At 39.4% G+C, this 13,188-nt stretch overlaps 1 protein-coding gene across 1 annotated transcript in view; it reads left to right on the top strand.

Annotated features, from left to right (window-relative positions):
• The window catches only part of Znf236 (zinc finger protein 236), a 90,249-nt gene that overhangs the window by 37,672 nt on the left and 39,389 nt on the right, over positions 1–13,188 (top strand). The window contains 5 exon segments of the mRNA XM_057788731.1: positions 1,638–1,910; positions 2,821–3,024; positions 9,579–9,720; positions 10,225–10,485; positions 11,866–12,116. Coding sequence (XP_057644714.1) covers positions 1,638–1,910; positions 2,821–3,024; positions 9,579–9,720; positions 10,225–10,485; positions 11,866–12,116 — 1,131 coding nt within the window.

Raw genomic sequence — 13,188 nt, forward strand, 5'->3', positions numbered from 1 at the left:
TAAAAAAGAGGGCTAGAGAGATGGCTCAGTGGGTTAAAGTGTGTATTGCTCTTTCAGAGGACACAAGTTCAGTTCCCAACACCCACATGCCTGTATTGCAGCTGCATGAGACCTGACAAACTCTTAAGGCCTCTGGGCACTGAACTTTCATATATATCTTCCTGCCTCTAAAACATACACACACACACACACACAATTAGAATAAAATATTTTCAAAAAGAAAATGCTAGAAGTAAAATGATTGTGTTTTAGTTCAAGTTCTTGATCTTAATAAATCATTTATTTCCATACATTGTCATTTTTTTCCTCCTAGTTTTGGTGTATAAATTCCCCAGATTTACACATGCTGTGTGTGTTTTTGCCTTAACCATTAGTTCCCTATTTTTGCATTAGAGCTTGCCATTTCCATTTTATTTGTATGAGTTTATGTTTGTGGTTTAAGATGCTAAATAAAAATCAAGCATCTTTCTGTAAGGTTTCTCTCCTGTTTGCCAGTTCCTGAATAACTACTTTGAGGCTTAATAGTAGTTAGAAACTATTTGGCCTATTAGCTCAGGCTTATTAATAGCTAGCTCTTACTACTTAAATTAAGCCATTTCTGTTATTTTATATTTTACCTTAAAGCTCATGGCTTATTACCTCACATTTTGCTTCTCTGGTAGCTGCTGACGTCTCCCAGACTCCGCCTTCTGTCTCCCTGTCTCTCTGTTTAGATTTTCTGCCTAGCTATATTGTGCCCTGCCATAGGCCAAAATAGCTTCTTTATTAACCAGTGATAATAAACATATTCACAGCCTACAGAGGGCCGTCCCAAATCATCTTCTTTTCTGTTCTTGTCCTTCAAGTTGATCGTGGAGTTATTTTTAAATGAATATTTATTAGTTGAGGGTTTCATACAATGTGTTCATCCCCTTCCCTAACTCTACCCCAAACTGCCCCTCCCATTTTCTACCCAGCAGACTTTGTGTCTTTTTTTCTTTAAATATTATTTAAAGAAAACTGTCTTCCCCTCTCCCAGCAGCTGACAGTTGCTAATAGCTCCGTGGCCAGTGGGTAGGATTTCCTGCCTAATTTCCATTCCCGCACCCGGGTTTAGTCTGCTCTGGGCTCATCCTTGTTTTGTGCAGGCTGTTGTAGCTGCTGGCGTCTGTGCACAGCTCTGTTGTGTCAGAGCACACGGTTCCTTACCGTAGCCCACCACCTCTTACACTACTTCCTCCCCTCTTCCTTGGTGATCCTTGAGTCTGCAGGGGTGCAGTTCCATTTAGGGATGAGCATTCTTTGGGCTCTTGCTCTGCAGTATCATGGAGTCATTGGAGCACACCTGCTTTCCTTCTATCCAGATGGAACTCCATGCTGTGAGCCCTGATTTACATGCTACTGTGTGTCCAATTAGCCGCCTTAAGTGGGGCGTTGCGAATTGCTTCCTCATGGAATTTTAGGGCTTCCTTCAAGATTATTATCCTTGATAATGTCCATAATGCAAGACTTTCATTTTTCTGTGATGGATCGTGGGTCTTTGACAGAATGCTTATAGCTTTCCATTGACGCAGTGAGCTGCCTCAGCAGGCCTCTCCTGGAAGGATGGGACACTGTGAGACCTTGTCTGGACTATTCCCTTTGCCTTGTCACTGCAGGCTCCATTCGTGAGGAGAACGGGGTACGGTGGCATGTGTGTCCCTACTGCACAAAGGAGTTCCGGAAGCCCAGTGACCTTGTGCGCCACATCCGCATCCACACCCACGAGAAGCCCTTCAAGTGTCCACAGTGTTTCCGGGCCTTTGCCGTGAAGAGCACACTGACTGCTCACATCAAAACTCACACTGGCATCAAGGCCTTCAAGTGCCAGTACTGCATGAAGAGCTTTTCCACCTCAGGGAGCCTCAAGGTGCACATCCGCCTCCACACAGGTGTGCACATGCTGGTTGGGGCGCAGGAAGTGCAGTGGTGGAACTCTCCAAGGTCTTTCTTCCCTCCTGTCTTCCCATTGATCCTCATCGAAACAAGGATATGGTGGGAGAGTGATTAGAAAAGTAGTGTTTATAAATGAACACATTTGCAATGGGTGACCAGACTTTAGCTTTAGACACATCAAACCTTTGTAAGGAACAGACATGTATTCCACAATCTCAGGAGACCTGCAGGCCTTAACCGGGGCTCCATATGTTTGTAAGCAGCCATGAAGTATACAGTTCTAATTGAAGCATTTTTATTGTCTCCTACTCCAAGTTTCATATTCCCTGGCACTCATCCCAGGGCCCCTGTGCTGCGAGGATGGAGGAGCCTGGGGAAACGAAGACTGGCTTTCTTCCTTATAGTCTCGTCCAGGGAATCTTCACTCCCATTTACTAGTACAATTATGAGAGGAAACTGCTTTTGTAGAGGGAATGTCTTGCCTTACCATTACTACCTAAAGACAGTTACCTTTCTCTGCTTTCTTACAAGAGAGCAGTTGTTGTCTTAACATGGTGTGTGTCCTCTCAGCTGCCTCCCATGAGGAGGGTTGGAGAGACGGGGCTCTCTGGTACAGTTTGGACTTCTTCAGGATGACTTGTTATTTGAATGTGCATGTTTTACAGCTTAAGGATCTGTCCTTAAGATAGCATATGTATTTTCTTACTTGAAAAGCTATTGTATGGCCTAATATCTATAATAGTACTAATTAAAAGCAAGAAGTAAATAACTGATTCATAAAACACATGAAACCCTGAATGTGGAACAGCACGTAGTCAAGTCTGAAGTATTTTGTGTGAACAGTTTTTGTTGTTATTGACATGTAATTCCTTGAAACAATCCTAAAATGTTCTTTTGTTTTATTAGGAGTTAGACCTTTTGCTTGTCCTCACTGTGATAAAAAATTCCGAACCTCAGGCCATAGGAAGACTCATATAGCTTCTCACTTTAAACACACGGAACTGCGGAAGATGAGGCACCAGCGCAAGCCTGCGAAGGTTCGGGTGGGCAAGACCAATGTTCCTGTCCCCGATATTCCTTTGCAAGAACCAATTCTCATAACGGACTTGGGTAAGATGGATCATGGAGTGCTTTGGCTGATAAGATGCTCTTCCTTTGGGGCCTTGTGCAGGATGTGTATAAACTACGGTAATGTGCAGGAAAACACGCATAGTATTGGTGACGTCTTCACTAGAAATTGCTTTGTTGGGCTAGTATGTTTCACAGTCAAGATTAAAATCTTAAAATCCTGCTCAGAATGCAGTTCTTGTTCTAGATAAGTAGTATGAAAGGAAACGTAGTTCTCTGAGAGCTCTAATTAAGGAGGTACTTCCACCCTTAAGACCCATGAAGGCAGAGAGGGATTTTTAATGCAGAAGACCCAGTGCAAATTGTTACTTGTATCTTTGGATTTCCATGTAGTATGTAGATTCCTGTTCTGGCTGTTCAGTCTGTATGCTGGAAAGAAAAGGAAGTTTGTTTATTATCACTGATAGTATAATTAAGACATGATATGACTTTATTAGCCAGCCACACACTCCCTTGTCTGGGAAGGACCTTCTTTCTCACAGAAGGCACCGGACAGCTCTCCAGGACCTCTTTCTCTCCTTTCCCTTTTTATCAGTTTCTTCCATGTATGCAGCAACCACAGCTCATTACCATCTTTCATTTACCTCCAGTTCCTACTGAGCCCCTTTCCCTCCCAACCAGCCCTCTTCTACTTCTGTGTCTTTATTCTCTGCAGACATTATGCAGGAAGTCACCTGTTGTTTATCTCTGTGCTCATAACCGCAGCGCACATGCCGTACCCAGAAGCCGTGTTTCACAGCAGCTCTCCCCATCTTCCAGGTCTTGTTTCCCCACCTACCTCTTCCACGACGGTCTCTGGATCTTGTATGGGGTGGTATAGATGTTACACTTTTGGCTGAGGTCCAGAAAGTCAGTTATTCGCATCATTTTGACCAGTTTTGAGTCTCTGTATTAACCGTTGCAGATCCTAATTCCATTCATGAGGGCTCCACCGCAATGACTAGTTAGTTGCTCATCTCATGAACTCCCCCTGCTCATTGCTGCCACACTGTAGTTAGATTTCAGTCTAAGATTTCCATGGGAGGTGCAAGCATTTGGACTATAGCACTCATTAAGTTTTACAGGTAGATTTACATTTTATGCAGTCTCCATATTAAATAATTTTCCTATTCAAAGTAATCTAACCTGAGCAAACATAATACCAAATATACTGTGACTTAGTATGACAAGAGTTAAGGGGTGTCTGGAATTAAATCTTAGGTTGATGTAAGTTATAGCCTAACAAGGGGACGATCAATATAGCCATTATCTCTCTTTAAAAACTTACAATTCTTAAAATTATATGTGCTTATGTGTATCTTATGGAACATATACATGTGAGTGCAGGGACCCCCAGAGGGCCTAGAGCTGGAGTTACAGGTGGTTGTAAGCCACCTGGTGTAGGAACTAGGAACTCAGTTTGAGTTTTTTACAATTTTGTTATGTCCTTGTAACTGCTGAGCCACCTCTCTAAGCCTGATTATGACATAAGAATATGTAACAGAACGGTTGAGAAAAGAAACATTCAAATTCCGAAATATCAGGAGAAAGATCAGTTTAAACACAGTGCATTTCTTTCTTTGTTCCCCCTTTGGAGACAGGGTGCCCTCTGTATCAGGCTGTGGATAACCTTAAACTTGCCACCCAAGAGCTGGGGCTGTGAGCTTTTATGGTCATTCACAGATCACATGGCATAAGGGGCTGAACCCAGAGCCCTGCATCTGCTCAGTAAGCACTCTACCTTGAACTGCATCCTCAGCCTCATAAGAAGTTTCTTATAGTGATGTCATCTTTTATATTTAAATATGTACTCTTAAAAACATGCATAAAATATGTCACATTCTAAGGTATAGAAAAACAAATAAATTATGAGAAATTAGTATGTGCTATAATCTTTGATTACAGTTAAATGAAAACATAATTTAAAAGCTGTCTAAAATTTATTGATGAAAGAAAGACTTAAAACAAGTCACCTATTACAAATGGGAATAAACATAAACATAGTGTATGGACTAAAACTGTCCTCAGGAAAGTAAGGCTTTTGAGTCCTTGTTAAAAATAAGAATGAAATACATAGTATTTTTCTTTGAAGATCAGATGACAGAATGGAAAAAGTAGCAGGAAGTTATTAGTGTGTAAAATAATTTAATAGAAAGTAGTGATTTTATAAAACTTTAAAAAATTAATAGTGAAGTAGATTGTATGACTTGTCCCCAACGAACTAAAGGGAAAATGAGAAAACCTATAGGGAATGAAAAAAAAGCAATGAATATAAATACAAATGAGATTAAAAAGTGTTTGCAGGTATTCTACAACTAGTTGAAAAAGCATTTGAAGCATTTGAAAAGTTAAGTGAAATGGCTGTTTTCCTGGTGAGTATCCTCATCAGTATTGTTAAGAAATGGAGACTGCAGATACCACAAATGACAGGCAATAGAAGCACATCTCCAGCACATTCCACTCTTCTGTGAGTCTGGTAAGCTTTGTGGGAAGTGTAATTGTCTCATTAGATTGTTTCTGAGATAGAAATCAGTTTACATGTTCTGTACTAGCATGGAGGAGTTGGGTTTATTCCATAGTTTACAAAACAATAGACTCTAATATTTTCTTTTCAGGTTACAAATCAGATTAAATAACTTCGGATTTCTTTGTTTTTTGAGACAGGGCTCTATCTATCTTATCTATCTATCTACTATCGACTATCTATCTATCTATCTATCTATCTATCTATCTATCTATCTATCTATCTATCTATCTATCTATAGCCCTGGCTATACTTGAACTTGCTCTGTAGACGAGGCAGTACTTTGGGTTTCCTGACTTCAAGTTTGTGAATCTCTTATTCTACAGAACTTTTCTGAGGTTAAAGTGGAACATTTTGTTCTTTATCTTCACAGATGTAATAGATGGGATTTTTCTTTAATCTAGACTGAGGTGTTGTATGGAGGCCCCTTGTTTGTTCCCGGCTGCTCAGCCCTAAAATTAACTACATAGAAACTGTATTAATTAAATCACTGCTTGGCCCATTAGTGCTAACTTCTTATTGGCTAACTCTTACATATTAATTTAACTCATTTCTATTAATCTGTGTATTGCCACGTGGCTGTGGCTTACTGGGTAAAGTTTTGGCCCATTAGCGCTAGCTTCTTATTGGCTAACTCTTACATATTAATTTAACTCATTTCTATTAATCTGTGTATTGCCACGTGGCTGTGGCTTACTGGGTAAAGTTTCGGTTTCTGTCTTCAGCGGGGCTACATGGCTTCTCTCTGATTCTGCCTTCTTTCTCACAGCATTCAGTTTAGTTTTTCCCACCTAGCTCTGTTCTGCCCTGCCCTGCTATGGGCTCAACAGTTTCTTTATTAGCCAATGGTATTCACAGCATACCACATACTGAGATACTTGAGGGAAACAGTTCTTAGTTATAGTGTTAGCTGCACACTGTAGACTATTGTGACCCTTTTTTATTCTTCCTCAATGGATGTGAGTATGTTAGGCAGAGTTGGCTCTTTGGAGGCTCTAGAGAAATTTTGGCTGTGGCGATCATTTCTGATACAAACAGGACAGGGAGGATTTTGGAAGGACATTGTTACTGTTATGTGACCTGTTTAGGAGGTAGATGGGCTATTTAGGTCAGTCTGATTACATTCAGTATAATGTTTTATACCCAAATTGTTACCTTAGCAGTATTAGAATACATTAATATACTGTAGCCAAAATTCCACCTCTTACTGAGGGAAGTTGTTTGCTGGTAAAGAACCATATGGTCAAATATTTTTCAGAACTTTTAGAGCTGTGTGAAAACTTAAATTCATTCCCCAGACCTCTCAATACTGCCTTCCCCTATTTTGATAGACTTAAAACCTGGGGTCTAGGGCAGTTGTTAACTTTGCTTTGGGCCATGTGGCTGACTTGACTTAGAACTTGGATATTATGATTTCAAGGCTGGGCTCATGTGTCACTTGAAGCTCATGTCCTTTCTGTATCCACTGCGACTGGACCCTGGTTCAAGAGCAGTTGTACGTTGGTACAAAGCTCTCTCGGGCTTCGCTCAGTTGAGCTAAGTTATGGTTTATAGCACTGGGGGTAGCTTCTCCGTTATACTCTAAATGCTTTGCTTTGAAGTTAGGATCTAGGTTTTAAGTAGAATAACAAACAGACTAAGTATTGGCGTCAGGACTAATCTCAACATAGGTTGAGATTTCCTCCCCAAAGTGATTTGAAACAAATGTTTTGAATCAAGTATTTTACACAGATGTAGTTAAAAAAAAAAATTGGGGGAAGGAGAGGACTAAAGTTTGAAGACAAATTCATTTATTTTTTATGTTTACTGAATACATACAACCTCAAGGTAATTTTATATAGTAATTTTAATATCTCTGCCATTTGTGACCTGTCACAAGAGAACAGATATGGAATTTTCCACTTTCATTTTAGTGTTCAAAATGCTAGGGTTATGAAACATTTCATACTTCAGATTAGGGATCCTCAACCTGTGTTCTTAACTACAGTTACAGATTCTGTGTATGTGATTGTGTGTGTATGTGTGTGTGTGTATATATATAAGCGTAATGTGTAGGTGTATGAAATAAAACTTGCATCTCAGCATATTTATATGATATCTGTATTAATTGTCATGTATGAAATATTTTTTGAAATTTATGCCCTGGCAATGCTGAAGCATGCATGAGTAGCCCATATATGGTGGTTCTGTTGAACTTGTCCATTTTGGATTTCGTGGTCTGAGCTGATGAGGACGACTGGCCAGGTCAATTGTTATGTATACTGTTTTAAAAATAGCATCATGTTATGGTGGTTGATTTTTCAAATTTATGTTTTTTGTCTTAGTCATTGTTAACTATACTAAACACATGTTTATCTGTTTTATATCAAGATTTATGGTAGTGTGTTATGTGAGATAGATATTTTTCCACACCCTGTCATTTTTCAGTATTTAAACAATGTTACTATGTGCAATAGTTGGATTCCAGGTGTTTTCCCCTAAGCTCTCTAACAAGGCAATAATTTTCTTTGTTTTTAATAGAAGAGATTTTAAGGAATTTACAGTCACTTGTAGCTTGCTCTTGACTTACATTAAGTAAAATTTATTTATACCCATCTTTGAGATTAGTAGTTTCCTAAAGCACCAGAGATCTAATAGAAATGACTGATAGAGTCAGCACAGTAGGACTTGATGTGTGTTTTATTTATCCTCATTTCTTGTTTAAAGATTGAGAGCTTATAATTAGCCTTGTTTTGATAGACCTTGTCTGAACAAAATGAACAGAGATAAAAATGAGAATCATTTTATTTAATTGTTCAGTGGAGGACCCCTCCCTGCCACCTAGCCCAATGTCCTCAGGATGGTTTTCTTTCTTTCTTTCTTTCTTTCTTTCTTTCTTTCTTTCTTTCTTTCTTTCTTTCTTTCTTTCTTTCTTTTTCTTTCTTTCTTTTTCTTTTTCTTTTTCTTGTTTTTATTGAGCTCTACATTTTTCTCTGCTCCCCTCCCTGCCTCTTCCCTCCCTCCTTCAACCCTTCCCCAAGGGAAGGAACAATGTTATGTCTTAAAAGGTGCATAATTGCTTTGTAGAAGTTAGTGGCATTGCTGTAGGGTGAAGATGGGTTGGAGGGTAGAGTGTTGGCAAGTGTGTGCTTAATCTTGACATCCGGAGGAACAGTTCAGTCTTCCTCCTAATGTTTCAGATAACTATTCAGTTACTGAAGCTTGAGAACTAAGTTTATGCTGAATTGTGTGTGTAGCCCCAAGGCACTATCACTTTGTGTTTGTTGATGATCAAACCAAGGAAATCCTTTATTTAATAAAAGCGTGTAAATCTTGAAATTCATAGGTCAATAATCTACAAATTTTAATTTATTTATTTTCCTTTATGTGTATATTTTGCCTACATACATGTAGATGTACCACATGTGTGCCTGTTCAATCTCTGGAACTGGGTTTGGAGATGATTGTGAAGTACTGTGTGGTTTCTGGGAACTGAACCCAGGTCCTCTGCAAGAGCAACAATGTCTTATCAACCATAGATACTTCTCTTCAGCCCATAGCTAATTATCTTGCCATTCACAAATATCCCTTTAATATAAAACTTTGGAGAAAACACTGACATCTACAGAACAATATTTCATGTTGGAAGTATTTATGTTTTGAGTTCATTATTGTACTATGCCACTATTCATACTGAATACAGAGAGATTTAAAAACCTGACAAAAGTTTTGGATGGACGTATGTAAATTTCATGTCAGTATATGTCTATATTAAAAGTAAATGTAGAAAGCCATTAAATAATGGCTCTGGAATCCAGTACATATTTATAATAATATACACATTCTTCAGTGCCAGAAAATAGCAGTTGATAACTATTTCACCATAGGCATTGGAATGCCGTGGTTAAGTAGATGACGTAATTAATATGCCTTTGCTGTGACCGTGGAGTCTGTAGCACATCAGGGGTCTTGTCTCTATCTTAAAGCAGACGCCTTTGGCCTGTTAGTAGTAACACTGACAGTGAATTATTCCCACTTTTCTTTGGATTTATAGGTCTTATCCAGCCCATTCCAAAAAACCAATTTTTCCAAAATTATTTTAATAATAATTTTGGTAATGAAGCAGATAGACCCTACAAATGTTTTTACTGCCATCGAGCATACAAAAAGTCTTGTCATCTTAAACAGCACATCAGGTAAGTCGGAGGGGAGGTGGAGATTGAGTACAAGTCCAGAGAGTCTGTGATCTGCTGACGAAGTATTTAGGATGGTATTGCTAGCTTATGGTTAAAATGTTTTGTTTGACAAAAAAAATACTAATTTGTGATTTTTTAAATTCTTGAATATTTTCATTCAAATATTTTAGATATTGTCCCTGAGTTTTATTTTTATTCCAGTTATATTTAATGTTTGCAATTTCTAGCATGTTTTATTTTAATTAGAATGTGTAGATGCTCTCACCAGAGCTAACGTCAGTGAACAGTTTTCTGAAAACAGAGCTAGCGGAAGGTTCATGCTCACTCCAGTGTGTGCAGCTCGGTGTCTCTGGCAGGTCACTTAGCTGAGTCTCAGTCTTGCTCACTTAGAAAACATAGAGAGTGAGATCTTTTCTGCATACCTTTAGAAGAGTGAAGATCTCTGAGTATATACGTGTTATAAATGGGTAATAAATGTATTAAGGTTTTTTCCTACGTTTTTAGATCACATACTGGTGAAAAACCTTTCAAATGTTCGCAGTGTGGCAGAGGCTTCGTCTCTGCAGGAGTGCTCAAAGCACATGTTCGGACACACACTGGACTGAAGTCTTTCAAGTGTCTGATCTGCAATGGAGCCTTTACCACGGGTGGCAGCTTACGGCGACACATGGGCATACACAACGACCTCCGCCCATACATGTGTCCCTATTGCCAGAAAACATTTAAGACTTCACTAAACTGCAAAAAACACATGAAAACCCATAGGTAGGTATAATGCTGATGTACCTGCTATTCAAGTATCTTCATAATTCCCAGATGGGGTGGGAAGCAGTTAAGAAGTAGTTGTCTTTGATGCCTGTATTGTTATTTCTAACTGGGAGTGATATTGGGTCGAGAAGTTTGGCTGTCTTTGCTTAGGGATCTATGAGAACCATAGATGGTAGCATGAATTTATGTATGTATTTTTAAAAAAAATTTTTTGAGCCAGGTGTGATGGCTCATGCCTGTAATCTAAGAACATGAGAGGCTGAGGGAGAAAGTATTGTTGTCAATTCATGACCAGACCGGGCTAGAGAGTGAGACCCTGTCTCCAACAAATAAAGAAACCAAACCAACTATAATGCATGTGTGCGTGGACACACACACACACACACACGGACCAGGCAGTGGTGGCACATGCTTTTAATCCCAGAACTCGGGAGGCAGAGGTAGGAGAGTCTCTGTGAGTTCGAGATCAGCCTGGTCTTGAGCGAGTTCCGGGATTGGCTTCATAGCTACTGGGAAATTCTGTCTCAAAAATAGAAAAGGAAAAGGAAAAGAAAAAGAGAAAACAGGATCTCATTGTGTAGCTCAGGATGGCCTCGAAGTCCTGATTGCTGGGATTACACATATGGATACCACCATACCCAGTTAACATTTTTACTTTTAATACTAAGGCAGTCTAATAGGCTAAATGCCTTACTGTAAACTGTCTTTTAGAGCTGGTCGTCAGAGGCTAGCCCTAACAATAGATGGTGAAGATTTTTAAAAAGAAGCCAACTTCACTCAAAAGCCTTCGTATTAGGAATTCAACAAGGGGTTAATTCATTGAACAAATCAGATCCTCCTAATCTAGTCATTTCCCAAGAGTCTCACTTCTGGGCACTGCTATATATGGTAGACGAAGTTCTCAGAACATGACTTGAGATATCCATACATGATACCATACCACAAAACCTGTCTGCCCTGGACCAAGAGTCAACAGCTTGCAGGATTGCTTTTAAAGGAGTGGGGTTTGTTTTGAGACCTTGGTTCACTCTGTAATGCAGGATGACTTTGAACTCACAGCAGTTTTCTGGTATCAGCCTCCTAAATGCTGAAATTACAGGTGTCCATTATTGTTTTGGCTTTTTAAACTTCAAGATATTGTTGCATGTGCTGTCCTACCTGTCTCTTCTTGTCTTCAAGTCCTGTGATTGCCGACAGCAACTGATAGTAATAGGGTTTCCTTTTAGAAGTATAAAGTAGTTAGCTATAGTCACACCATTACTTCAAAATGAAGTAATTGAAGAATAAAAATGCTATTTTAGCGAATGGCATCTTTCACAGATGTTATCTATGCTGTTGATAGTGTCTGCTTTATGAATTGTTGCTGCTTTCCCAAAGATACGAACTAGCCCAGCAGCTCCAGCAACATGAGGAGTCCTCCATAGACGACAGCACAGTGGACCAGCAGAGCATGCAAGTGTCAGCTCCCATGCCTGTGGAGATTGAAAGTGCGGAACTGCAGCAGACCCCAGAGACCGTGGCAGCAGACCCTGAAGCTATACTCGAACTGGGGCCCCAGCATGTGGTAGGCGCAGAAGATGCGGAACTTGGACAGCAATTGGCAGATGAGCCTTTGGAAGCTGACGAAGGTAACGCTTGAGGATCTTCAGCTTCTCTGATGATCCCAGTGGTCTTGTGGTCCTTGGACTCAGTGTAATCCCTGTTGTCTTCTCTTTGGTGCTGGGGCTAATAAACAGAACTGTGTACAGGCTAAGCATCTATCTCTGAGCTACATTAGCTGTCCTACTTGCCTTCTTAAAGTCACAATTTGTGCTAAGTATGTATATGCTAAGTATGAAGCTGTGATATTTGATATTATCTTAACTGATAATAATTAGCTTATTTTAGGGATTTGGTGATTTTTGTTCTTGTTTTTTTCTGATGTGGCACAGGGTTGTTGTCTGTTGTAAATACAAAACAATCTGACTTCTTGGTGGCAAATTTTTAAATTACTTGAAATTTTAGGCTTACAGAAAAACTTACTGTCCACATTTTGTTGTAAGTTCTTCTGATTTGTACTAAACAAATATGTCAGCATGACCTTCTGTGTGCCTGTCTCTGTGCCCATATTAAACATATTCATGGCTTATAGAAAGAGGACCTTTTATGCAGGTTTTTATAAACTTCTTTTGATATATTGTCAACATTTTTTTCTTTTAGCTTTGCTCATTATTAATCTGTGACAAGGATTCCATGTAGACTCCCAGACTAGTGAGGCGGGTGACCGTCCCCGGGCACAGTGAGGCGGGTTCCTGGTAGAGAATATAAAGCAGCATGTTGCTTTGTTTCATTGGCAGTGCTGGTCATTGCCAATGGTCCATGTGCTCATTGCCACCGAGTCTGCATCCCAACAAGCTTTTATCTTACCAGTCTTGCTGATAGACAGTTGCTGACTGATTTATGATTTTGTTCTGTGACTGTCCTAAAATTTTTAGTCTGTTAGCAGGAATGTACATGTTTTATCCCCTATGATGCCTGAGTTTTACATAATTACGAAGTATAGCTGAACTTTAGAATGTTTCATTATATATATAACTTTTTAGAACAATATTACCTTCCTCTGTATTTCTAAAATGAGAGGACTAATTTTTGAAAACTCACTAGAATACTTTTAGATGGGTCAGCAGATGGTTAATGACTTTAGACAGTGTGCACTTCTTT

Source organism: Chionomys nivalis, chromosome 14, assembly GCF_950005125.1.
Source record: "Chionomys nivalis chromosome 14, mChiNiv1.1, whole genome shotgun sequence".
Classification (NCBI taxonomy): domain Eukaryota; kingdom Metazoa; phylum Chordata; class Mammalia; order Rodentia; family Cricetidae; genus Chionomys; species Chionomys nivalis.